Source organism: Westerdykella ornata (genome assembly GCF_010094085.1).
Source record: "Westerdykella ornata strain CBS 379.55 unplaced genomic scaffold EI97scaffold_10, whole genome shotgun sequence".
In the NCBI taxonomy this organism is placed as follows: Eukaryota; Fungi; Ascomycota; class Dothideomycetes; order Pleosporales; family Sporormiaceae; genus Westerdykella; species Westerdykella ornata.
In genome coordinates this window covers 744,946-768,527 of record NW_022986860.1, presented here as the reverse complement: position 1 = coordinate 768,527, position 23,582 = coordinate 744,946, and the positions used below count along the sequence as shown (strand labels likewise).

At 53.3% G+C, this 23,582-nt stretch overlaps 2 protein-coding genes across 2 annotated transcripts; one reads left to right on the top strand and one right to left on the bottom strand.

The window, feature by feature from the left end:
- Positions 1-105: 105 nt before the first annotated feature.
- EI97DRAFT_377470 (uncharacterized protein) lies at positions 106-1,293 on the top strand (the record flags this gene model as incomplete). Its single annotated transcript, XM_033795613.1, has 2 exons — positions 106-179; positions 237-1,293. 2 exons carry the CDS (start codon positions 106-108, stop codon positions 1,291-1,293), a joined length of 1,131 nt encoding a protein of 376 aa, XP_033654151.1.
- Positions 1,294-1,576: 283 nt separating this feature from the next.
- Positions 1,577-23,520, bottom strand: EI97DRAFT_376971 (nonribosomal peptide synthase; the record flags this gene model as incomplete). Its single annotated transcript, XM_033795588.1, has 6 exons — positions 1,577-3,769; positions 3,817-3,933; positions 3,983-7,461; positions 7,511-15,730; positions 15,783-15,972; positions 16,021-23,520. 6 exons carry the CDS (start codon positions 23,518-23,520, stop codon positions 1,577-1,579), a joined length of 21,699 nt encoding a protein of 7,232 aa, XP_033654150.1.
- Between the last annotated feature and the right edge of the window lie 62 nt (positions 23,521-23,582).

Below are 23,582 nucleotides of genomic sequence, written 5' to 3'. Positions count from 1 at the left end.
AGAGTACTTTTACGGCCTCTTGCCCCCTTCCAAGCGTCTGGTCAGAGTCATCCAGCCGTTACTGCTGGCCCTTCACCGCCAGCAATTGCACTCGTACAGCGCAAGATGAGTACTCCAGCAGACCACAAGCCGATGAAGAATCCTCCAAAGGTTCCTGCGGTCCCTCGTCCCAGCTCCAGGTGCGTGGGACGAGTTCCCATAGCGATTATTTGCCTCCATGCTGACCCCCTTTCCAGTGTCCTCCTCATATCGCCAACCAACCAAATCCTCCTCCTACACCGCGTCAAGACATCCACCTCGTTTGCCTCCGCGCATGTATTCCCCGGCGGTGCCCTCTCCCCGGAACATGACGGCGACATTCCCGCCGTAGACTCGCCCCTCCGCCACCGAGACGGCCCCGCCTACCGCATGGCCGCCATCCGCGAGACGTTCGAAGAATGCGGCATCCTCCTGGCCAAACACAAAGACTCGGGCAAACTGCTCAGCGGCCTCAGCGACGCTGAGCGCGAACAAGGCCGCCGAGCCGTGCACAGCGGAAAAACTACATTCCCAGACCTCCTCGCCCGCTGGAACGCCGTGCCCGACACCGAATCCCTCATCCCCTTCACCCGATGGATCACCCCGCCCAACGTCCCCAAACGCTTCTCCACCCAAATGTACCTCTACTTCCTCCCCATCGGCTCCGTTTCGCCGACCAAACGCGCCGCTCCGGGCTCCACACCCCCAGCGTCCGGCCTCGCCGAAGAAGACGAAATCGTGATCCCCAACCCCACACACGACGGCGGCATCGAGCACACAGCCGCGCACTTCCTGCCCGCGAATAAATGGATCGATCTCGCGCGCCAGAACCGCATCATCCTCTTCCCTCCGCAGTTCTTCCTCCTAAATCTCCTGGCTCCGTACCTCTCGCCCACGGTCACCTCGCCCTCGTCGCCGATCCCGGATGCCGCCGCCTTGCAGCGGGAGCGGGATCGCTGTATTGAGTTTTTGAATAAGCCGCGCGTGTATCATGGGGAGGCCGAGGTTTCGTTCGCAGAGGCGTGTATTTCGCCCTTGGTGCTGGGGAAAGGGGTGTATGGCGGGGATAGGCAGAGTGGGGTGGGGAAGGGGGTGGATAGGGATACGGCCGTGCTGGATTTGTGTGATCCCGGGGATGAGGTGAGGGCGCAGGGGCTCGGGAGGAGGGGGGTTAGGGAGTGGGTGGTTACGACTAAGTTTAAGAGAGAGGGGCCGAGGGATGTGGATGTGAGGTTGAGGGATGAGGTTTTGGGCGTGTTGGGTGGGAAGTTGTAGGCATGGGAAGAGCCCATCCAGTGAGTTGAGGGATGCAATGCCGAGTAAGTCGCGTAAGATGCAGTCCAGTAGCAAGGGTTTGGAATGGAAACTCTTATGAAACTATAAAACAATCCAACCATACAATAAACCGAAAACATCCGTTTCTCCGTTTGACAACATAAGAAACCATCCCATTCCCCGTCTATAGACTAACATCTATACAAAAAGAGAAAGCACACCTAGCGAAAATCAATTAACAAAAGAACAAAACCAGCGAACGCAACAGACAAAGAGCCTTCCCTCAAGTGCTCTTCTTCTTCAACCCAATCTTCTTCACCAGCGATCCCAAACCCAACCCACTCTGAGACCGCTGCCCATCCTTCTCCTTCACCGCCTGCGCGCGGTTTCGAGCCTTCTCCCCCCAAGGACTCATCTCTTCACTCTCAAGCACCTTCTTCCTCTCCACCGCCAGCAATCCAACCTGGTCCACAAACACAGACTTATCAATCAGGTCCTCCACCCGGACCCTCAGCCCCTCCTGGTCCAGGATACTCGCCACCTGCGCCAAGCCCATGATATCTCCCCCAAGCTCGAAGAAGTTTGAGCTCAAATCCAGGGAAAGCAGGCCGCCGTTACCGGGGCGAAGTATCTGCTCCCATGCCGACCGTAATGTAGCAGCGAGGGTGTTGAGTTCGTTCTTAGGGAGGCCAGTATCGGTGGGAAGAGATACGGGCTGCTTCTCTTGCTTCACGCTCTTCTCTGAGTGCAGAGTGCTACTGCCTTGCGAGGTGAGTTCCGACGGCGACGGGAGAAGCGTGTACGGATCCTCCGCAAAGGTAATCGCAGTTGTACAGAGCATGTCAAATATGTCTTGGGCGTACTGCGACGTGATGGTGCTGTTCGGTGCGTACGTGAGCATGACCTCGAGCTGATCGCCGCCTCTGGACGTAGACAGGATTGAGATGTCGGCGAAGTCTTCTTGGGACCCAACAGCGCCCACTTTGTACTCAATGCCTCCCAGCTGAAGTGTGGCGTCGTCGGAATGGATGTTCTGGTTGTGCTGGAGGACGCTGGAGAAATTCGTCCAATCAGGCCAGTCGGTGCAGTTGCGCGTGATCTCTCGGAAACCGAGAGACTCGAATGGCATGTTAGCAATCTGCTGTTCCTGAATGTAGTTGAGAAGATCAAGAACGGTCCACTCGGGTCGATACACAACGCGCACCGGAACCATATTGAGGCAGGGTCCGATGATGCTCTCCACATTGGGAACGCCATTGTTGCGCCCTGAGACGACATGGCCGAAGACAATGTCGGACTTGCCAACGAGTCGCGCCAATGTGGATGCCCAGGCAGACTTCATGACGGTCGCTGTCGTAATGTTCAGGCGAGACAGGCTTGGAACCGTGAGCGTCTGCTTGAGTGTAACCGTTCGGCCAGCTGAGCGCTGGTAATTTGGACCATAACGATGCACGATCTCAGTCATCGTCGAGCCGCGGAGCACTTCTCTCCAGTGATCGTGGGCACCGGCAACAGTTTTGGCAGACTCTCGAACATAGGTCCCGAAGCTGGGGGCAGAAGATATCGGGAGGCCATTATATCCAGCTTGAAGAGCGCCAAGGATCTTGGGAAGACAGTATCCATCATACTGAGCGTGTGACAGGCGCATGAATATGCGATAATGCTCAGTCTTCTTTTGCTTGGCAACGATGAATTGAACGAATGTCTCTCCAAGACGGGGCCCATGTTCGCGATCCTTCTGTCGAAGTTCCGTGGTGAAGTCATCAAGGCTTTGGTCCGTCTCCTGATAGATGAAATCGGGTTGAAGTTTTCTCAACACGACCTGCAGGAACCGATCACCATAGGGGACAAAAACGGTTCGCAAGATGTCGAAAGCTTGCACAATGCGGAACGCCGTCTGTTTGAGCTTGCGAAGATCGAGCGGGCCACCACCGTCGAGGTAGAAGTAGTTCAACATCCATCTCGACTCCAGAAGGGTACCGGTGATTGCTAGAGACTGGAAGTCTGTCGCTGGAAGTACGTCTGAGATGCCACCCTTGAAAACTTGGACCTTCGAGATGACACTATCGACGCTTGGATCTCCAAGAAGCGAAACCGATTTATGAGCATTGGGGTCCTCGGGTATGGTCTGGACAGATGCCTGGTGTTGGTGCTTCTGGGTCGGGCGGGTTGACTGAGTCTGGTTGTTTGAGAGGGTAAATCCCTGCCAGCGCTTAAAGGCCCGTTCTGTCTTTTCTTTTTCCTTCTCTTGTTCAGTTGTTCGGTCCGCCTTGCTCAGTGCCACTCTACCGCTCTCGCCGTCCTCTTTATCATTCTCATCAATGATGGCATGTTCGGAGACAATTGACTGGAAGTCTTTCCATGCCGACGAGGCCCGCTCGCGAAATGCGTTGGCTTGTTTGGATGGCCCGGCAACGGATTCGCCGCCAGCCTGAGACCGGATCTGATCAATGACTTCACCAGCGACTCGCACAACCTGTTCACATTAGTAACGACTCCATACTCAGATGTCATGTAACGTACCCTAGCCATATCTGCAAACGTGGGGTTCTTGAATACATCCGCCACCGTCATAGAGAGACCTTCCTCTCTAGCTGCACTGACCAACCTCATAGCAATAATGCTATCACCACCCAGTTGCTTGGAATGTCAGCAGCGTCACTGAGGGTTTGAGATCAAGGAGACTTACGAAAAAGCTATCATCCCCACCAATGGAATCCTCCACCATATCCAACAACTCGCTCCACAGACTGAGCAATTTCTTCTCAACAAAATCCGGAGGCACCGCCTTCAACGCCTCTGTAGCCATCACACCAGCTGCAGCTACCATGTCGGCAGCCGTTTGAATCCTACTCTCAGCGTCGCTGGCGCGGCTCGCCACACTCATGCGTCGAGATCGGACGGAGCGGGCGTCAAGGTCCTGTCTGCCGCGGATGGACTGCGACGCTTTGCGGGTGAGCATGTTCGCCATCTGATTCGTCATATCAGTGACTGTGGATGCTGCGGGGCGTGGAGCAAGATTATTCTTGGACAGCATTTGATCCACAATCTGCGGCACCACTTCCTGAACGATGTTCCGGATGAGGCTGCTCCAATCAGGCGCTCCACTTGGCATTGGCGTCTCGATCTTGGGCACTGGCAGCGATGAAGCCAATGGATCGCTGGTCTCAAATCTTGGAGTGGGTCTGACAGATCTTGCTGCTTGGGCCGAACCGTTGCTGATTGAGCTTAATGACCTTGCCAAAGAAGGGCGGCGCGGTTGGGCTGTCGGCTTGAGATAATCTTTAGGCTTCTCGGTGACGGCAGCGTCGAACTCACCAATGGTCTGAGTTGGGTCGACGAGAACTTGGGACAGGATCTTTGCCATGGTAGAAGAGATATTCTTTGCAGCTTGGTCGGACAACGAATCGGTCCAGTAGGAGAACCGCACGCCCTCGTCGTCACGCGTCGCATCAATATTTACGGTAATGGCAAACTCGCTTGGGTCATGAGCGTCGAAATGCTCGAACACAACATTCGACTCTGACCCCGCGTGGGCTTCAGCAGCGCCATGATTCTGAATAGAGACAGCGGTGTTGAAGAGAGCCTTGCCAGAGAGTCCGAGGTCATGCTGGAATTGCGCAAGCGAGCAATGTTGATGCGGTATGCTCTCGATGAAATCATTCTGGACCTTTCGGAATACGTCCAGAAGTGGTTGATTGCGCGATACGCCTACTCGCGACACCAGCATGTTGATGAAGGCTCCGACAGCGTTTTCGATGTTGTCCACGGGAATATTCCGGCCGGACGTCAGATAGCCGTAACAAACATCTGAAGATCCGGTATAGGAACGCAATACTAGTGCCCATGCAGCGAGCATAATGTTAGAGAACGTAACGCTGTTCCTTTCGGCCAGGCTCTGAAGCTCCGAGAAACGACTGAACTCCATGTAGAGCGAGTGCAGCTGTCTTTGCTTGGAGGAATGCTGAGGAGTGATGGGGAAGTGGCAGGGCTGCAATCCTCGAAGCTTCTCTTTCCAATAATTTTCCGAAGTTCCAGCGGGCTGACTGCGAAGGTACTTGATATAATCGCTATATAGAGGGCCTTCCTCTGCGGACAAGCGGCCCTCATAAGCCTCTTCAAGGTCGTGTCGAATGACGGCATGAGATCCACCATCTATGACCGCATGGTTAATCTCCATCTTTACGATGACTCTGCCGGAACTGGTTTGTACGATCGTGAACTGGTGCGGCAATTTCGGCTTCTTCTTTCCGTTGAGCTTGGTGTACTTGATGGACTCCAGCTTCGTTGTCAGATCCTCGTCTTTGCAGGTAAGTGTAACAACACCGCTGTCAGGCTTCTTGAGCACGATCTGGTCGAATACTCCACCCTTGCAGACGCTGTCGACAAAAATGGTTCGTAGGGCTGGGTGGCGGTTCACCACCTTCTGCCAAGCTTCCGCAACTCTGTGCACATCAACTTTTCCTTGTTTAGCTTTGACCTCGAAAGTCGAGTACGAGAGATAGGACTCTGCATCTTTGATCTGGCTGAGAATCATTCCCTCTTGCACTGCCGCACAAGGATACATGTCCTCGACCTGCTCATACGACAGAATGCCCGCACCAGGGAATGTCTTGATGACGCGATCCAGCCTATCGTACGACTCCAAAGGCAAGAGTGGGAAGTCTGACAGAGTTGGCTGAGGGCTATCCATGGTCGAAAGGGACGAAACAATCTCCTCAAGTGTCCGTTGACACTCAGAGATCCAACGACGGATACCTTTCCGATTCTTCATCCAGCGATTATACATGAAGCTGAACTGGATTTGTCCATGCACAACGGACGCTGAGACTTCGAAAAGCGCCGGTCTTCGCGTCTTCGCGCCCAGATCTGTCATCTCAGCTTCTTGATCCTCCTCGAACTGCACGGACTGGAACAAGGCATCGTCTGCCTCAAGTTGTTGCATCTTTCCAAGGTAATTGAATAGGATCTCCAGAGGCTGGTGGTCTGCATACTGTGCCTTGCCGTCGTCAGTGAGGAATCGATGCGCAAAGTAAGGGCGGCCATTATCGACGACTTTTCGGCGGAGATCCTTAACTCTCCTGACAGTATGGATCACTTCGTCCTCGTCTTCTCCAATATCGACCGTGATGGGGTACATTGTCGTGAACCAGCCGACGGTCCTTGAGAGATCTAGATTGCTTCCGTCCCAAGGCTCTCGCCCATGAGTCTCGTTGAATACGGTGGGCGTCCGACGATTGATGAACACTCGGGAGAAGGAGTGGACAAGAGCGGAAAGAAGCAGGTCGACCACATCGGTCCTCAAAGCTGAGTGATCGTTGAGCGCCTTGCCAGATACATCCTCTTCCAGAGTGAAGGAATCCCTTTCCACGTCGCCATAGAGGTTTTCACGCTTGTCAAGACCCCAGAACGACAGATCCGCTGAATGTACTTTATAGTCCTGGGCTTTGAGACGGTCGATTTGTGCTGGCTGGTTGGCATGTGCCGCTTGTTTTTCGCACCAGACCTGGAATGGAAGCGCAGGCTGAAGCGACTCATACCTCCCGGCTTGGAGGCACTCTTCGATATCGCCAAGGATGATTCTCCAACTCACGACATCGACCACGAGATGATGTGCGGTGATGAAGAGGATTTGGTCTTCCGCGCCGATGTTGAATAGTTCGGCTGCAAAGACGGGGCCTCGCACAATATCGAGACTCCTCTGTGTGGCGGACGCATGCTGGACGATATCATCTTGCTTAGCGACAGAGTTAACTTCGAATTTGTACGCGTCCACCGCGTCCTTCGGGATATGCTGTCGCCAAGTGCCGGAATCGTCTTTCGAGAAGCGGGCGCGAAGGATCGAATGACACTTGACGATAGCATCCAGAACGTTCTTCAACAGTGCGGGATCGGTACGCTTTGAAAGGCGAAGCGTAAACGATTGGTTGAAGTGCGAATTCTCGTCATCCCCGATCGACTCAAAATAGAATCTCTGGATGGGCGAGAGGTCGAAAGGCTGATCCATCTTCTCGGTGCCGTGGAAGAAAGAATCAGCACTGCTGGCTATGGTCTCTGCGAGGTGTGCCAGTGACTTGCTGCGCAGGACCTGGTTCAAGGTGAGGTTGATGCCTTCTTTCCTGCATCGGGCTAACATCTGCATTGCTGTAATCGAGTCTCCACCAAGTGCTGGACAAAGGTCAGCAAAATGCATACGATTTTGGTGCAATCAACTTACAAAGCCAGGATTTGTTCGGCTTGATACTTTCCACTGGGATATTAAGCACCTTCGCCCAGATGCTCCGCAACTTCTTCGTAGTCTCGCTGGTCGGTGCATCAACGTCGCCGCTGCTCTCAGATTCCAAGATGTTCCGATAGGTGCCCTCATCAATGTTCTCCAACCATGCAGTCACCTGCTTCCTATCCAACTTTGACGAAGCCAAAGCGGGGATCTTGCTCACTGCAACCCATACCGAAGGAACCATATAAGACGGAAGTAAGTCGGACAACCTCTTATTGACCTCTGCAACAACACGCATTGTCGCGGGGTCAGTAATCGGCGTGTTCCAGGGCTGACTTGTCGAAGTAGGAAGCTGGCGCAGCGCAACCACTGCTGCCAACTTCCTCTTTCCAGGGCCATTCTTCGGCATCACTACGACGGCCTGTCGTACACGCTCATCCGCCTGAAGATGATGCTCAATTTCTCCCAACTCCATACGTTGTCCAGCGAGCTTCACTTGGTTGTCTTTCCTCCCGATGTAGCGGATTGAGCCATCAGGTGCGTACTGCACCAGATCTCCCGTGCGGTAGATTCTGCTGTGTGTACCGCGTGGAAGGAACATCTTCATGAAAAGTGGATCCTCGACAAACGACTCTGCTGTCTTGACACGATTGTTCAGGTAACCTCTTGCAAGCAGAGGCCCTTCGATGCATAGTTCTCCGACTGAGCCCACCGGCGCTAGCTTGTTGGGGTCTTCCGGATTCACGATCCACGCTCGTCCGCTCTGTAGCATGTGGCCAATGTTGGATGTGTCGCGCTGAGTGTTTACTTTGTCGTTCGCGACAGCCACAATGGATCCTTCAGTAGGTCCGTAAGCGTTCAGAAGTTGCAATCCACCGCTCCACTTATTGATTGTCTCGGGCGTCAAAGCCTCTGCGCCGGATGCAAAAGTCTTCAAAGTTGGGACTGCTGCAGGACCGTCAATGACGTTGGCAACAGACGGAGTCAGGCAGGTCCAGGTAGCGTTTAACTTGTTGATCGCTGAAGTAATGTCCGTAGTCCGCTCCTCGTCAGACGGAATACAAATCGTCGCGCCGCAGGTAAGGGTAGTCAAGATTTCCATAACGGAGGCATCGAAAACAAATGAAGCGAACTGGAACACTCTCGAGGACTGGTTTAGGTGCAGAGCTTTGCAGATGGCGGCCGAGCTGGAAGCGATAGCTCGGTGTTCAATCACCACGCCCTTTGGCACGCCGGTACTGCCAGAAGTGTAGAGGACATAGCAGACATTGTGGCCCTTCGCACGAGCTGGGAGAGCTGTGTGGTGAGCAGGAACACCGCGAACAGCTGATTCGCTCAGTGGCACAACTTTGTCGACAGCATTGGCGAAACGCGTCTCGTATGCTGGTGAGCACAGAAGTACTGTGGCATTGCAATCCCCGATGATTTGACGGTGTCGCTCAGCCGGGTGTTCTGGTGAGAGCGGGACGTAAGCTCCCCCTGCGAGAAGGACCGCCATGATGGCAACAACAGCCCACTTGGATTTGTCGATGCATAGGGGGACCATCTTCTCCGGTCCGACACCAAGTCTCATGAGTTCCTGGGCGAGTCGAGATGCGAGATCGCTCAATTCAGCGTAGGTGAAGTCGCCGTCAAAAGCGGACACAGCCAGAGCATTCGGCCGCGCTGCAGCCTGCTTCAGGAACAGAGAGTGAATTGTATCGTCGACTACCACCGGCTCATAGGAGTTCCACTCTTTCACGAGCTGCATATCCTCTTTGCTGAACACATTGATGTCGCGGACGTTGTTGACGGAGTTCAGTTGGCCCAGGATTGCATCCAGTTGATACAACATGCGTTGAGCTTGCCACGTCGAAACAACATTTGCATCGTAGTAAGCAGTGATTTCAACATTGGTTGGCTGCGCTTTGCATTCAATGACCAGCGGGTAGGTGAAGTAGTTCTCTTGAATACCACTGTTGTGGAACTTCCACATCGTTTCCGTGGGTTGTTGACCGCCCGTTTGAATAGCGAGCAGATTCTGGAAGTCACAAGCAGCTGTCGTGTCTTGGTCGATGCGCTTGATTTCGGATAGGCCCAGATGCTGGTGGGGAATCCGATCTGTGGCAGTTCTGGCAATGCCCTTCAGCAAATCCAAAACGGTCAAGGTTTGACCGACTTTGACTCTCGTGGGCACAGTAGTCAGCGTTGGTCCGCATATCTCAGTGATACCCGGAACGGCGATATCTCTTCCAGTCAAAGTCTCTCCAAAAACTACATCCTCATTTCCGGTGTAAGCTGCCACAAGGATCGCCCATGCCGCTCGAATGACGGTTGACGGTGTAATGTCAGTGTGTCGAGGAGCCGTAAACTTCGCAGTATGCTGCGAAACCTGGCCATTCGGCGCCGTGTGGGAAGTCGAATGAGGCTGCTGTGGGAACTGGTAAGGAGAAGCACCAGCCAAATGCTCTTTCCAGAAGCTCCTTGAGGCATCCGGGTTTGCATCTTGGATGTACTTTATGAACCTGGTATATGGCACCTTTGGCATATCCGAAAGGCCGGTTTGATATATCTGCTCCACTTTCTGCAGCATGAATGGGATACTCCAGCCATCATACAAAGCGTGGTGAATCGTCCAAACCAGGTACCGCTCGTCTTTCTCTGTACGGACGAGAGTGTATGCTGCCAGTTGGCCACCAACGTAAGAGGGCACTTGTGAGACTTCAGACTCGGCCGCTTCCAGAGTGGATGTTTCACGCCAGGAAATAGGATCTTCCACCAGCACTGCTTGTACAAAGGCACCGGATTGAGTCTGTGCAATGCGCGTCCTGAGAAGGTCGATTTCTTGTACAGCTTTATCCCACGCTGCCTTCAGTTTAGTGATGTCGACGGACTTGGACAATGCGAGGATATGCTGCGCAACGTGTGCTCCAGGCTGCTTGATTGAGAGCGTAACAAAGGCTTCCTGGAGTGGACTTGCCGGGTACGCATCCTGAATCTTGTCTTTTGATACACGACACTGCTCAGCAAGTTCATCCAGGACCTGGGATCTGGACAGCGGATGTCGTAACAACTGGAATGGCTCGATGCTTCTGTCCGTCTTTGCACCGGTATCAGTCGCAATGTTACACTTAGCCGCCAGGTCCGACAACTTCGGCTGCTTGAATATGTCGATAACGGATAGCTCGAGATGCTCTGCTTGTGCCGCCGCTACAAGCCGCATAGCCGCCACAGAGTCACCACCCAGCCGGATGAAGCTGTCGTCCAGACCGACAGATGAAGCTGGAAGGTTCAACACCGAGCACACCAGCTTCTGCATTTTCTTTTCGGCGTCTGTCATAGGTTTCCGCTTGTTTGCTGCACTTGACAGTCGGTACGGCGCCATGGCTTCTTTGGTCAAATTCTGGACAAGATTCTTCAGGCGATTGCGATCGAGCTTGCTCGCTGTTGTCCAAGGCATCTTTGCAATGGGGATGAATATCGATGGGATCATGTACGAAGGCAGCACGCCTGCCAAGGCATTCTCCACTGTCTTGCACATCTGCTGTAGCCGCTCGTCCATGGGCAGTAGCAGTTCATCTGAAGCAGAAAGCGGCTGGGCGGTGTTTCCTAATTGATTCTCTTCCGATTCATCCATGGAGAAGAATACAGCAAGAGCTTTGGCGGAGCTACGACTCGCTGGCGCTACGAGTTCCACAGCCGATTGGACGCCCTCGGGGAACTTGCTCTTGACGTGGTACTCAATCTCACCAAGCTCAATACGCTGGCCATTGAGCTTGATCTGGGTATCCTTGCGGCCAATGTAACTTATGGATCCGTTCGAATTGTAGCGCACAAGATCTCCGGACTTGTAGAAGCGGGCCGTCCGGAACGAAGGGTTAACTGCAGCCAACTCTTTGGTCCACGCGGGATTCTCGATAAATACCTTCGCTGTCTTGACCTCATCACCCAGGTAGCCACGAGCGGCTGTAAAGCCTTCGATGAGCAACTCGCCAACACTTCCGATAGGCATCAATTTGTCGTGATTTCGCGGATGCACCACCCATAGCCGACATCCAGAAGGAACACCGATGGTTCCTGGATCGGTATCAACCAGCTCTTTGTCGAGGGTGGATTTGACGCCGGCAACCGCGAAGACGGTCGTCTCTGTGGGTCCGTAGCCGTTAATGAGATTCACATGTGTACCCCATTTCGTGATGACAGGGCCAGGAACCGCTTCACCACCAGCGACAAGGCTCTTCAGCGTGGAGACGCGCTCGGGCTTCATCGTTCCCAACACAGAGGGCGTTAAGAAGGTCCAGGTGGCTTTCAACCTCCGGATCGCCCCTGCGGGGTCATTCATCCTCTCATCCTCGCTGGGAACGCAAACAGTAGCACCGACGGTAAGGGCGGCAAGGATCTCAGCACAGCTTGCGTCGAACGTGTAACTGGCGAACTGGAACGTCCGAGAGGTAGAGTCAATGTGCATAAGACGGGTGAATGCGGAAGCACTCGTGCAGAAGGACTGGTGAGGAATTATTGTTCCTTTTGGCGTTCCCGTAGTTCCAGAAGTAAACAGACAATATGCAGCATTGTCTGGCGTGACATCGGACTTCGGCTTCAATCCTTTGGCGGCGGCAATTCTGCTCACGGACTGCTTGCCAATGACCACTGCGGTCGCTGCGACCTCGGTTGCCCTTGGATGATAGTTCTTTGAGCAGAGAACGACTTTTGCACCTACGTCGCGAATCAGCTGGCGAAGGCGAGCAGATGGGTGCTTAGGGTCAAGTGGGACGTATGCCCCTCCAGCCTTCATGATTGCGATCATCGCAACAATAGCCCAAGAAGACTTCTCGAAGAGGATCGGAACGAAAGTCTCAGTCGATATTCCAAGAGTGTTAAGGTATACCGCCAGACGCGTTGTGAGTTCATCGAACTCTTGATAGGTGAAGCTCCCATCCCAGCCTTCGACGGCCTTGGCCGAGCGAGGCCTGATAAGCGCCTGCTCTGAAATAAGATCATGCACGCAGCGGCGCACTGGCGGTGGAAGTTCCCGATTCCACTCCATGATCTGCTGGATGGTCCCATCAGTGACGAAATCCAGCTCTCCAATCGTGACGTCCTTGTCCGCATTATCGACGATGCAATTCAGGATCTGTTCGAAGGCGTGCACCATATTCTCCGCTTGCGTGGGGCAAATCTTGTCTTTCCAGAAGCCAAAGTCGACAGTGGTTCCCTCTTCAGACACATCGGCGTTCACCGTAATGTGATACTCTCCAGGATCAGCAGCCTCAACGTTCTCGTACACCAGCGCAGTCTTCTCAGGGTCGCGGGAAAGGTGTCTCCTCTGGAAAGTGAAGACCGTATTGAATAGCGAGGGGAGCTGGAGCTCGTGTTGCACATCCGCCAACGAGCAGCTCTGGTGTGCCATTGCATTGACGGAGTCAGTCTGCAGCGTCTCGAGTAGCCGGTCTATACATGTCTCATCCGTAAATTGCAAGCGACAGATGAGCATGTTGACGAAGCAGCCTGCCGCCTCCTCGATGTTGCGAACGGGGACATCTCGACCGGATGCGACGACGCCGAAGGAGACATCGGAAGCTCCAACGTAACAGTGGAGAAGTAGTGCCCAGCCTAACTGCAAAACGTTCGACAAAGTGACGCCCTTCTTCTTGCAGAAGTGCTGAATCTCGGCAGCTTTGGAAAGATGGATTTCATATGAGCCAAGCTCATGAGGTCCAGGCTTGCCATCGTGCAGATTCGGGAAAAAGCAAGGCTCCACTCCGGATAGGTAAGCCTTCCAGTAGTTGACATCGGCATCCCGTGAACTGGAAAGGATATGAGCAATGAAGTCGCTGTACAGCGGCCCAGGCTCTGCCCTTGACAGCTTGCCCTCATATGCCCTTGCCAAGTCCCGGAGGATGTTGGGAATGGAACTGCCGTCGCAAATGGCATGGCTCATCTCAAGCCTAACCCATACGGCGCCGGATTTGGTCTTACAGATAGTGAGACGATGTGGCGGATTGAATTCGCGGTAATCCACTGGCGGTTGATTCCGTAGCAATTCGACCGCATCTTCGTCTTCGCAGTCGGCAATCCATGCAATACGTCCAGGCTTGTCCTTGAAGACGACCTGGTCCATAAGCCCAGTCTTTGAAAGGCTCTCGATGAACACAGTTCGCAAAGCTGGATGACGATGAACAACGATCTGCCAAGCCTCGGCGAGCTTTCTCGGGTTGACGGTCCGGGACGGGTCCGTCGACCGGACTTCAAAGATGCAGTGGTAGGCATAGAATTCCGGATGCTTCAACTGAGACAGTAGAAGACCCTGTTGCATCGGAGAAGCAGGGTAAATATCTTCAATGTCCGCAACCGTCGTTCCGGCAGGCAAAACAGCAGAAAGCCTCGACATGCCATTGTAAGCAAGGGGCAAGAGTTTGAAGTCACTCAAGCTCGGCTCGGGCCGTACTTGCAGAAGCTTCTCCACAGCATCGACGAGTGTCTGCTTGCATTCATGGATCCAGCGCTTGATTTCGGCTTGTCGTTGCATATGGCGATTCCAGCCAAAGGACATCTTGATGGTTCCCTGGGCGACGAGTGCTGTGACTTCGAACAGGGAGAAGCGAGGTACTTCAGGGCCAATATCGGATGATGTGACACCGTCCAATTTCTGTAACAAGGCGTCTTTCCGTTCGAGATTCTGCATTCTTCCAAGGTAATTGAATGCCACCTCCGCTGGCCAGTGACCAGGGAACCGCTCTTGGCCTTCCTCGGTCAGGAGTCTATATGCGAAATATGGACGTCCCTTGTCAGGAATCCTTTCGCGGAGATCCTTGACCCATCGAATAGTACTGACAATGTCGGTAGGCTCCTCAGGTGGTACAGGCAAATGAATTGGAGTCATGGTAGTGAACCACCCCACGGTTCGGGAAAGGTCCTGCTTCGCATTCCACGGTTCACGGCCGTGCCCTTCGTTGTGAATCGTGATGGTAGACCTATCGGTGAACACCTTGCGGAAAGACTCCAAGAGAGCAGCAATGAAGACATCCAAAGGCTCCGTGGCTAGCGCATCGTGAGCACCCAAGAGCAGCATAGAGTCTTTGGGACTGAGCTCTATGTCTTCAATGATCACATCTCCGTTGATGTTGGCCTTGGCATCCATGCCCCAGTATTCGAAGTTGGCTGGTGGAATTCCCGCAACCGGAAGCACTCTTCCTGCAGTATCCTGCTTAGCCTTCTCCACCTGCTGTTCTTGCCAAACGTGGAACGGAAGGCTCTGAGGCGGCGGCTTGGTACCATTCAGAAGGTTCTGCAGATCCTCCAGGATAATGCCCCAAGAAACAACATCAACAACAAGGTGATGAGCGACAAGGGCGATGGCTTGTGTAAACGAGTCCTCCAGGTCGAACAGGTCCACTGAAAAAGTAGGTCCAGAAGTGATGTCCAGTGTCGCTTGGCTCTCGTCGACAATGGGCCGCAGGGTCGCTTCATTGCCGTTGCTCACGCGATGGTATCGCAACCTAAAGGATGCTTTGACTTCCTTTTCGATCCTTTGCCGCCACCTCCTAGATACATCTCGAGAGTATCGTGCTCTAAGCATTGGGTGTGTCGTCACTAGCGAGCTGACGGCAGCTTCGACCTCCTCTGGCTCAAAGGATCGGGCAAGGCGCAAGATAACGCTTTGGTTGAAGTGGTTATACGTGTCTCCAACAGTTTCAAAGAAGATGCGCTGGATCGGAGTGAGATCGAACGGAAGATCGTACTCGTTGGCTTTAGATGCAGATGCATCATCTTCGGTAACGGAGGCCTTGGATGCCAAAGCTGCAATCGATTTCGACCTAATAATGTCCTGGACGGTAATCGCAAGTCCCTGTGCGCGACATTGCGATGAGACCTGCATAGCAGCGATAGAGTCGCCACCAAGGTGCAAGAACGATTGGTTGAGTCTCACATCTTCGACCGGAAGATTGAGAACTGTAGCGAAGATTGCCTGGAGTTTGCTCTCCACGTCGTTGACGGCATCTTTTGGTGCGTCTAAGCCCAGAGTTGATATAATCCGGTAAGTATCGTTATCCATCTTCTCGAGCCACTGAACAACGCGGCGCCGGTCCATCTTTCCGGATGGCATGAGAGGGAATGCAGCCACTGCCACCCACAGAGACGGTATCATGTAAGCAGGAAGGCGCTCACAGATGCGGTCGCGGATTGCTGAGATGCTGAAGGAAGCTGTCTCTGCGGGAAGGAGCTGTAATTCTTGACCTGTGAGGGTTTCATATTAGCGCCGGTCAACGAAATAATCTGTGAAACATACCGGCTGGTCCAGAAACAGCGACATTCTGTAAGGAGACAACTCCAACAAGACGCTTCGCGCAAGGTCCAGCGGTGGGAACGGCGGCAAGGGCATTCTGAACCGCAGCATCGTCGATGAGATGATGTTCCACTTCTGACAACTCCAGCCGTTGACCGCGGACTTTGGTCTGCGAATCTTTGCGACCGAGATACTACGCAATCTCGTTAGTATTTCTCAACGGAGACACAAAATTACTTACCATCATAGTGCCATCCTCATTGTACTTGACCAAGTCTCCCGTCTTATAGAACCTCCTCTTAACTCCTTCATCGACTGAGCTCGTACCAAGTGTCCAGTTAACATTATCAATAAACGCCTGCGCAGTCTTCTCAGGATCGTTCAAATAGCCACACCCAACTCCCCCACCTTCAAGCAGCAGCTCGCCAACTGCACCCAGCGGCTGTAGAACATGATGGTTATCTTTCGCCACGATCCAGCCTCTTGCTGTCACTGCCTTTCCAAGGTTATACGGCTTAGTCGTTGGAGTCATAATGTTGACAGTCGCAATGGCGCTGCACTCAGTCGGTCCATACCCATTGCCGAGCATAACACGGTCAGCCCAGGTGAGAAGGTCTTGTTGAGACATCGCCTCGCCAACAAGCACCAGAGTTTTCAACTCGGGAACTTGAGATGGCTGCATCGTTCGCACCACAGAAGGTGTAAGTGTAGCCCAGTTGACATTGAACTTGTTGATAACGCCTGGAAGATCGTTCGTCCTGGATGCTTGGTCCGGTACACAAACAGTCCCACCGAGCATAAGTGTGCTCAAAATCTCCATGAGACAGGCATCGAAGGTATATGAGGCAAACTGCAAGACGCGCGAGGTCTCCGAGATTCCCATCGCAGGCGCAAAAGCCGAAGAACTTGACACCCATGCAGAGTGGTTGATGACAGCTCCCTTGGGCTTGCCCGTGGATCCAGAGGTGAAGATAACGTAGGCAGGACTGTCGCTTTGAACGTAGGGCAGGGTGTACAGGCGTCCCGGTTGACGCTCAGTGGCTTCTTTATCTACTGCCAGGGTCTCGCAGGGAATAGATTGGCAGAGCCGTTCGTACTTCGGTGCACAGAGAATCAGCTTTGCGTTGACGTCCCCAACAATCTCGCGGAGTCTGAGAAGGGGAGATTCGAAGTCTAGCGGCACAAATGCAGCTCCCGCCTTCAGGATTGCAAGCATGGCGACGATAGTCCAACCTGACTTGTCGAAGCAAATAGGTACGAAGGTGTGCGGTTGCACACCAACAGAAACCAGTTTGGACGCAAGACGGGTGGCTCGCTCATCTAGCTCCTGGTAGCTCATAGAGCCCGTATCCCAAGCATCGATGGCAATCGCCGAAGGTCGCAGAATGCATTGATCCTGGTAGATCACGTTGTGAATGCACTTGTTGATAGTGTTGACGGGGCGACTATTCCAAGCAGAGATGACGGCTTCATCGTCCGAGTTCAGCAATTCAAGCTCAATAAGGGATGTCTGACGCGCCTCTTGAGCATTCAGGCGCTTGAGCAGGAAGTCGAATTGTTTCAAGAGACGTTGCACAAGCCAGCCTTGAATAACTTGGGCGTCGTAATGCGCTTCAATATGCACACTGCCTTGCGAGACAGTGCAGTTGAATATGAGCGCATAATTGAAGAAGTTGGTTCCAATGGTTCCAGTACTTTGGAGATCCCAAAGTCCGCCTTCTGGATCCTTCATGCTATCCCCTGCAACAATAGCCAGCAAGCTCTGGAACTCGCACGCAGCAGCTGTGTCAGAGCTTAACTTGCGAATGTGCTGAAGTCCGGCGAACTGGAAAGGCAAAGCAGCTGAAGCTTGTCGCTGCACTCCTTGGAGGTATTCTTCAACAGTGGACTGGCGATTCACTTGCAGCCGGACGGGGGAAGTGGCAATTGTGGGCCCAACAATATCCTCGATGCCCGGCACTGGCACCTCGCGGCCGCTGTTCGTCTCCCCCCAGAGGACGTCGTCGGAACCGGAGTAAGCAGCGAGAAGCAGCCCCCATGCCGCGCGAATCATGGAAGGCATCGTAATGTCCATTCCTGCCTTTCTCGAAACGGAGATGGTATGCTCGATTTGTCTGGAGGCTTGAACATTGTAGTCCGGACTGGGGAGTTGAGGGAATTGGGGCGCCGCGATATTCTCGAGTGTTTGAAGCCAGAAGTCGTCCGATTGCTTCTTGTCGATAGTGGACAGATATTTGATGAATCGTGAGTAGGGGACGGATGTGATAACCTGTTGGCGCGGCTGGCGATAGCAGTTCTCCACTTTAGACAGTAGGGCCGGCAGACTCCACCCGTCGTATACAGCATGATGAGCCGTCCACACGAAGAACGGAGATGTCGTACCCTCACCCACAATAGCATATGACGCTAGAGGAGCTCCGTTCTTAGCGGGCAAATGTCGATGCGTCTCGTTGATGTCCTGCAAACTCGAAATGGACTGCCATTCCACTCCATCATGTACCACAACCTGCAGGAATCCGCAGTCTTCTGTGTAGATTATGCGTGTTCGAAGAATAGACTCAGAGGCAATGACTTCATTCCAGGCCTGCCTAAAGCGATCGACATCGACATCTTGGGGCAAGCGATAGATCGTCTCAGCGACGTACGATCCAGGTTCTTTGCTGGAAAGCGCGATGAGGCCCTCTTGAAGCTGGCTGCAAGGGTACACATCCTCGATAGAGTCAGGGAAAACGCCACACTCGGAAGCAGCGAATTCAATCAATCTCCGTCTCATGTCTTCAGGGAGAAGCTCAAAAGGCGCCATGTCGGGCGTCGGCTCCTCTTGAATATCCTGAGATGACAGCACGGTAGCGGAGGCTGCCATGTCCGCAAGTTTAGGGTGAGCGAAGATGTTTGAAACAGTAAGGACGATGCCTTCCTTTCGGCTGGCTGTCACAAGTCGCATCGCACCGATAGAGTCACCACCAAGTCGGAAGAAGGAATCGTCGGCTCCGACAGAGTCCGCACCCAGTTTCAGAATTGAGGACCACAGGCGAGCCAACGTGATTTCAGCAAAGCCAGAGGGCGCTCGGCCGCTCTTGCCAGCAAGACGATAGGTATGAAGCTGGTCCTCTGGGATTGTCTGAGCCAGCTGACGAAGTACTTTGCGGTCCAGCTTTCCGGAAGTTGTCATAGGCATGCTGGTGACCGGTAGGAACATTGAAGGTACGTAGTAGGCTGGCAGTGCATTGGCCAGCGCTTGCTCCATCTCTTTTCCAATGGCACGGATCTCGTCTGTCATCTGCCCTATGGCGGATGAGGAATCGTTGACCGAGCCTGCAGGTTCCCCTTCGAGGCAGAGGAAGGCGACCAACGCTTTTGTTCCCTTCTCGTCTGAGAACTTGACAAGCTCAACGGCAGACTGGGCTTCGGGAGGCAGATTCAGCTTCAAGTGGTGCTCAATCTCACCAAGCTCAATACGTTGACCGTTGAGCTTCACCTGGCTGTCCTTCCTTCCAAGGTACATCATCTCTCCAGATGACGTATAGTGCACGAGATCTCCCGTGCAGTAGAACCTCCGCCCCGTTGCGCCACCTGCCGAAGCCCATTCAGGATCCGTTATGAACGCCAGAGCCGTCTTCTCAGGATCATTCAGATATCCTCTGCTCAAGATCGGCCCTTCAATGAGAAGCTCTCCCTTACAGCCAATCGGCACAAGGCGATTTCGGTTCTCTGGGTCGACTATCCATGACACACTTCCAATAGCGTGTCCGATGTTAGTAGGCTCGCCGCCATTTTTGAAGTCCTTCCAAGCAGAGTTGATGCTTGCTTCGCTGGGGCCATACTGCCCATGCAAATGAACATGTTTGCTCCACTGATCTACTACCGCCTTCGTAAGGGCCTCGCCACCAAGAGCCATTCCTTTGATGGTAGGGACGTCTGCAGGATTCAACAAAGCCGCGACTGTAGGAGTGAGATCCATGAAATTGGCGTTTAGCTCGGCGATCGCTCCCGGGAGGTCGTTCATGCGCTGTTCCTCAGACGGCACGCAGACGCACCCGCCTCGTTGAAGGGTGGTGAACATCTCTTCAAGAGAGTTGTCGAACGTGTAGCTTGCAAATTGGAGAAAGCGCGATCCCGGGCCAATACCGAGATTTGAACCATGGGCGTTCGCACTTGTGACCATAGCTGCATGCTCAAGAATGACGCCCTTTGGCCGCCCTGTACTGCCGCTGGTGAAAATGACGAATGCTGGGTTATTCGGTTGGACCGTCGTGCATGCTGGTCCTTCTTCTTCGTCTCTGCATTCCAAGTCTTCGAGGAGGACGGAGTCGACGATAACAACGTCCGGAACGACATCCTCAAACAGGTCTGACCGCGCTGCAGATGTGAGCACCACTTGCGCCTGGGTGTCTTCGACTCGCAATTCCAGTGCGTGCTTGGGATGCTTCGCGTCGAGTGGTACAGCAGCTCCACCAGCCTTGAGCACAGAAAGCATTGCAACAACTGCATAGGAGCTCTTGTCAAAGCATGTTGGTACAAATACTTCGGGTCCAACGCCGAGTTCAACGAGGTGACGTGCTAGACGAGTGGTAACAGCATCCAGCTCTGCATATGTGTAGTCGCCATCAAAGCCTCGAACAGCAGGGGCATCCGGCTGCGTCTTAACCCACGAGGCAAATCTGTCATGGACACGCTCGTAGAGGGTCTCGGGCATGATGTTCCAACCCAGAATTTGTTGCCATTGCTTGCCGCTCAGGTGGTCCAAGGCCGACAGTTTCTGCTCCGCGTGGAATATAATGTTTTCCAAGGCTCTCACGAGAGAACTTGCGACATTAGCAGCCTGCCCATCCGACAGATGATCGGTCCAGTAGTCCAGGTCAATCATAGCAGCTTCATCGGAAACTTCGATGTTCAGAGAAACTGGATACTCGGTAGGATCATATATCGGTTGGACTTCAACAAAGCGAAGACTCGCGTCGTCAGTTGGGCCCACTGGAGGAAGTCTCCGGTAGGAGAGTGCAGTGTTGAACAAAGAATCTCCGCCTAGGCCCAGTGCGTGCTGTACTTCAGCCAGTGAAGTATGGCGATGTGGTAAACTGTTCATATAGTCTTGCTGGACCGCCCTGACGATGTCCAGCAGGCACGAAGAACTGTCAGTAAACTGGACTCTGCAGACAAGCGTGTTGATCAGCGGGCCAACCATGTCCTGGGCTCCATCGAGCTCGTCGGCGTCCCGAGCAGACGTGAGATAGCCAAATGTGACATCCTGGGTGCCGATGTAAAGACCAATAGTGAGAGCCCATGCTGTATGGAACACGTTGGCGAGCGTAATTCCATTCGCTGCACAAAAGGCTTGAAGGTCCAACACGCTCAAGTTGCCAAGATCAAGGCGAATAGAGCGAAGTTCCTTCTCCTTGACGACAATTCCGTCATTGAGAATGGGGAATGAGCACAACTCGCTACCGCTAAGGTATGACTTCCAGAAGTCAAGGCTGGCGGCATGGTTGTGATTGTGCAGGTACGAGATATAGGTGCTGTATGAGGGGCCGTCCGGGCTAAGCGACCCGGCATAGGCAAGTTTGAGGTCGCGGAAGAGCAGGCTCATGGAATGGCCATCCATAATGCCATGGCTAATCTCGATGCAGAAGAATACGCGGGCGTCTTTCGTGGTACATATGCTGAATCGGTGAGGCGGGCTTCGGCCATGATCGTAATCGACTGATCGCTGGGCATTAAACATCCGAATTGCATCCTGCTCGTCTTCACTGGAGAAGTGGACAATGTTGGCGTCTATCTGCTTCAAGACCACTTGGTCATAGAGACCTTCACCAGCTCCGATGTTTTCCATGAAGATCGTTCGGAGAGCAGGGTGCCGCTTTACGACTTGTCTCCATGCATCGGCCAGCTTTTGCCACTCTGGCTGGCCATGCGGCAGTTTGACTTCGTGCACTGTGACGGCAGCATAGAAGCCCGCATCTTTCGTTTGGGAGAGCAGAAGTCCCTCTTGCATATTCGAGCATGGATATGCATCCTCAATGTTCGTAGCAGGGATCCCAATCTTCGCGAGCCGGTCGACCATAAAATGAAACCGCTCTTCTGTCAGGGACAGAAGCCGGAAGTCACTCAGGGTCGGCGTTGGCGCCAGATTGAGGAGAGACTGTACGATATCTGTACAAGTTTGCTGACATTCAGTGATCCAGCGCTTGATGCTATCCTGGTGAAGCATGTGCCTGTTGTATGTAAAGGCAAATTTAAGTTGTCCTTTGAAAACGATTGCGGAGATCTCAAAGAGGCCGAAGCGAGGAGCATCGTAGCCGACGTCAGCAGTGCCACCAGCTTCTCTTGTTTCGCCGGCCATGCTCTCTAGAGGCTTGAGAAGTGCGTCAGCCCGCTCGAGTTGCTGGTATTGACCAAGATAATTGAAGGAAATCTCCATGGGCCAGTGTGTCTTGAACCGTTCGCGTCCCTCGGGTGTCAAGCACCTGGCAGCAAAATATGGCCGACCGTTGGCTGGGATTTGTCTTCGGAAGTCTTTGACGCGACGGACAGTATCAGTCAACTCGGTCCCCGGTTGGACATAAACAGGATATACCGTCGTAAACCAACCGACAGTCCGCGATATGTCAATTTTGGAATCCCAGGGTTCTCGGCCATGTCCCTCATTGAAAATGGCCGGGACTGGCCGGTCGGTAAACACGCGGTTCCAAGAATGTATCAGTGAAGCAAGAAGAACTTCGACAGGTTCGGTCTTCAAAGCCATATGGCAATCGGTTAAGAACTTGGAAGTCAAAGACGCGTCCAGCTCAAAGCTTCCTTGACCAGCATTTCCGTAAGTATTATCCTTGTGCTGAATGCCCCAGTAGGAAAAGTCCAGAGGAGGTACACTTGCAGGTGGAAGGACGCTATCCAGTCTAAGCGTTTGCGCATGTTCCTGTTGTAGCTTAGCCCACTTCTGGAATGGAAGTGCTGGAGGAAGTAGTGTTCCACCTCGGAGAATCTCTTCCAATTCTTCCAAGAGCAACCGCCATGTCACCAAGTCGATGACCAAGTGGTGGCCGACGAGGAATACGTGCTGTTCGCCGTTAAACTCGAACATATCCGCGGCAAATAATGGACCATACGAATGGTTCAAACACTTCTGTGAATCCTCGATGTGAGCATCCACTTCTTGTTTCGAGGACACAATATGATGACGGAAACGGTAAGAGTGGGCAACATCGTTCGTAATCCGCTGTTTCCATACGTTTTCCTCTGTCAAGTGGAAGCGGGCGCGTAGCATGGAATGGCGAGAGACCAGTGTATCTACAGCGCGCTGGAATTCCCCCGGGGTAGTCTTCTTCAGCACGCGAAGGTAGAAAGACTGGTTGAAGTGTCCGTGACCTTGGTTGGGAAGTTGAAACCATAGCGACTGGATAGGCGTCAGGTCGAAAGGCTTGTCAATCTCCTCTACGACGTCTATTGCTGAATTCTCGATCTCCTTGACAGCAGTCGCTAGATGAGGAATAGACTTGCTCCGCAGAATGTCCTGCACGCCAAGGCCTAGACCTCGCTTTCGGCATTGGCCCATGACTTGCATGGCGGAGATACTGTCACCGCCAAGAGAAAGGAACGACCGGTCGAAGGAAACCTTCTCTTCAGGAAGGTTCAGCACATGAGCCCAAATCGCCCTGAGCGAACTCTCCAGGCTAGTAGCAGGCTGCTCGTCCGTGGTCTTCGTCTCCGTCTCGGGAATAGCACGTTGGTAGGTATCCTCATCCATGTTTATCAACCACTGTGAGACCTGTTTTCTGTCCAATTTGCCAGAAGTGAGTTTTGGAAGTG